Source organism: Lactuca saligna, chromosome 8 (genome assembly GCF_052625555.1).
Source record: "Lactuca saligna cultivar CGN05327 chromosome 8, ASM5262555v1, whole genome shotgun sequence".
Classification (NCBI taxonomy): Eukaryota; Viridiplantae; Streptophyta; class Magnoliopsida; order Asterales; family Asteraceae; genus Lactuca; species Lactuca saligna.
In genome coordinates this window covers 81,388,302-81,391,931 of record NC_136424.1, presented here as the reverse complement: position 1 = coordinate 81,391,931, position 3,630 = coordinate 81,388,302, and the positions used below count along the sequence as shown (strand labels likewise).

General features: G+C 35.0%; 1 protein-coding gene across 2 annotated transcripts; it reads left to right on the top strand.

The window, feature by feature from the left end:
* Positions 1-1,801: 1,801 nt before the first annotated feature.
* Positions 1,802-3,075, top strand: LOC145011822 (putative glutathione S-transferase). Of its 2 annotated transcripts, XM_078970557.1 has the most exons (3): positions 1,802-1,871; positions 1,946-2,287; positions 2,493-3,075. In XM_078970557.1, exons 2-3 carry the CDS (start codon positions 1,976-1,978, stop codon positions 2,832-2,834), a joined length of 654 nt encoding a protein of 217 aa, XP_078826683.1. In that variant the 5' UTR covers positions 1,802-1,871; positions 1,946-1,975; the 3' UTR covers positions 2,835-3,075. The 2 variants fall into 2 exon arrangements, with proteins under 2 accessions (XP_078826683.1, XP_078826682.1); XM_078970556.1 differs by lacking the exon at positions 1,802-1,871 and having other exon boundaries at positions 1,891-2,287.
* Positions 3,076-3,630: the final 555 nt, after the last annotated feature.

The window sequence follows — 3,630 nt, the reverse complement described above, 5'->3', positions numbered from 1 at the left end:
CCAGAATAGCCTGGCAGTATGTATGATATGTATTGTATGGTATGTGGTACGATGGGGGAACTCACTAAGCTTTGTGCTTACAGTTTACAGTTTTGGTTTCAGGTACCTCTTCATCGAAGGGGAAGGAGCTGGCACGGTAGCGGCACATCATGCACACACACTGGTTTCCGCATTTATTAGATTTCTCTGGGATTTATACTATGATGTTTTGATTGGTTGTATGACTTGACTTTTGAACATGGTTTATGTTGTGATGTAGTTTGATCAAACAATGTATTTATTTATTAACGTTTTCTAAAGTAATGTTTTAAAAACGAAATTTTTGGACATGAAAATTGGGTCGTTATAGACGAGTTGCTTTGACGCACTCGACGAATTGGTCAACATGGACTGTTGACTCGAGTTGACTTCTATTGAATTTTAGGTTTTTAACCAAATGTGAGTAATGGAGACCATGGAAGGGTAGAATGGTCTTTTACCCTTCCCAAGAGTTAAAGAAGGGCTAGTATGAGTTTAATTAGAGTTGTGATTTTAATTAGAGATAATTATCATATATGTTAGCCGGAGGCTAGATCGGTGATTCGTGTACGAGGTGTATTTGCTTGTTTGCTTCTAGGTGAGTCTTCTTACTATACTTACCATGAGTGGTATCTATGTATGACCGAAGGGTCTTATGTGCTTACTTGAGTAATGTGGTATTATGCATTTTGTTTGTGTGATATATATGTTATATTATGTGTTTACTGAGATACGACCGAAGGGTCCAAACTGAGTTGTGGGATCAGAGGGTTTCCACTGAGACAGGAGCAGAGGGTCCAAACCGAGTTCTGAGACCGGAGAGTCCTCACTAAGACATATGACCAGAGGGTCCACATCGAGACACATGAGACCAGAGGGTCCATGCCGAGTTATAGCCATGAAAGGCTTATTATTTGTCTATGTGGTATTTGGGGAAACTCACTAAACTTCGTGCTTACCGTGTTGTGTGATATGTGTTTCACGTACTTTTCAGGATCGCGGGAAGGCGTTGGGTTGATTGCACACACGAGAGAAAGAGTTATGTTTTGAGGATCCTGAATTTTTAATCGAACATTTATGGAGTTGTGTGTTGATAATTAGATACTTTGGATTTTTGTGAGATATATTATGAGAATTATGATTTTAAAATGAAAAACATTATTTGAAACTTTACAATGTTAAATTGACTTAGACAAAATTAGGTATTGAAGTGTAACCGATCCTTCCTTGTTCGACATCGCACCAGTGAAAAGATTCATTGTGATACCAAATGTTAGATATCTACCTGATAAAGATACATGATGCAACCTAGTTGCCTGTGAAAAACAGAACACAACAGGAAGGAAGAAGTGAACAGGGCAAAACAGGAGAATAAGAAAACACGGGAGAGCTTTCTAATTACTTGCTGAACAAGAGTTTTTATTGCTAGAAAACTTAAACAAAGAAATCTAAACTAGCACAAATAACGCTAAAAAAAGCTTCCAAAATTGCCCTGGACTTAAATTGTCCCATATTTTTGGATTAACCCAACATAAGTCATCCTCCATCCATTTTGAAGGACTGAGACAAGCTCGGAGTTGTTTGAAATTCAATAGAGAAATTAAAGCTATATATCATTTACTGTTGTCAATAAATACTTGTGTTAAAATGCTGAATAATATTATTGAATGATTGATATAATATATCATTAGATAAAAACAATATATCATTTATTGTCCTCAATATACTTGTGTATAAAAGTTGAATAATATTTTTGATTGATATAACATATTAAATAATAAAAAATCAAATTATATCGTCCACAAGCTCGAACAACCCACAAGGCTACAACATACGTCGACCATGACGGAGGGGTAGGTGACTCTATCGCAGTAGTATTTATATGGCCGTTCGCCGACTAATATTTAGAAACCTAACCTGAAATCAGGAGTTGCTGATAGATTCAGATCGACGGAAAATGGCGGATGAAGTGAAGTTGTATGCCGTTGCAGGAAGTCCATTCGTTTGCAGAGCGAAAATCGCTTTGAATATGAAGGGAATCAAGTACGAAAACTTGGAACAAGATCTCAGCAACAAGAGTGCCGAACTTCTCAAGTATAATCCTGTTTATAAGAAAGTACCGGTGCTGGTTCATAACGGAAATCCGATCTCAGAGTCTCTGCTGATCGTTGAGTACATTGATGAAGTGTGGAAAGGAGTTCCGATTTTGCCTCAGGATCCTTATGAGAAGGTTGTTGCTCGATTTTGGGCCAAATTTATTGATGAGAAGGTAATAACTAATAATTTCCTTCTCCCCTGATCTTCATTTATGCTACTGGTTTTTGTACGTATGGTTATGTAATTGTTAGTGGATGTATGCATATGATTTGATTTCAGCATTATGGAAGAAGGAAATGAACAGACTGATCATGCATCATAGTCGACTTTAACACTACTGTTCCTACATTGACGATTATATTCTTTGTTTTGTTCAGTGCATTCCTGCACTATATAAGGCTTTTGGCCCCGATGGAAATGAGGACACTGATAAAGAAGCTTGCGAGCAACTACAAATGCTAGAAAATGAACTCAAAGTCAAAGGTACCAAGTTCTTTGGAGGTGACAGCATTAATCTGGTCGACATTGCTGCTGATTTCATAGCCTATTGGCTTGGAATAATCCAAGAAGCAGCCGAAAAAACATTGTTCACCAAAGACAAGTTTCCAAAACTCACCGAATGGGCTGATGACTTTGTCAACCTTGAAGTCGTCAATCAAGTCTTACTACCAAGAGAACGCCTGCTTGCATTTTTCAAGAAACGGTTTGGTAAGGCATAATGATAAGTGGCATTTACAAATAATAAATCTAGTCGTTTTTTAGGTTATGTATTTTTATGAAGTTGAAGTTTTTGTCTATAACATTCATCGATGTTGCAAGAAAAAGCTCTTTATGTTTGTGAAAGTTAAAGTTTCTGTAACAATCATGGATCGATGTTGCAATAAGCGGTTCGTATCGTAATGATGCAGTTGTAATATGTAGTTTGTGGCATATGATCAGTATATCGAGTATGTTGTTGTATGCAACGTTTCTTATTTGTTTTTAATTGAAGAAGATATCGTCCACGACTAGATGATTCCCATGGGTTGTTGGCTTGTTGCTTCTTCCATGTGAAAAGGACTACCTACTATATCAAATCAAATTAATGAGAGTAAATAACAGAAATCAAATTTTGTGGTTTCAGAAAATGAAACAAGTGTATTTATACATTGCGAATCATAAAACTCTCATAACAAATTATCGAGTTGGTTAAACAGATAAAATAATGTATTCCAAAAATTAAATAACATTAAAAACATAAAACGTCAAAAAAAAAAAAAAACAAAACATAAAAGAAACAACATTATATAAACAAAATTTAAAAAATTAAATTTTTTTTATGCAAAAATAATCATCGTGGTTGTCAAAATTATGTACTTTTTGTCTAACAATATTTGGTGATGCATCAATGGTTTAATTTTTTGGATATCTTCAAAAAATGTTAATTCTAATAACTTAGCTGTTAATCTTTTTTTTTAAAAATGATAATTTTACTCTCATGGATTATTTCTACAATCAAACTATAAAAACAATTGA

What these genes read in the sequence shown, in the direction of transcription:
- LOC145011822 (XM_078970557.1), top strand. Translation starts at nt 1,976, where the DNA reads ATGGCGGATGAAGTGAAGTTGTATGCCGTTGCAGGAAGTCCATTCGTT. An exon ending in CCAAATTTATTGATGAGAAG is followed by an intron (nt 2,288 to 2,492) that starts GTAATAACTAAT and finishes TGTTTTGTTCAG; the next exon opens with TGCATTCCTGCACTATATAA.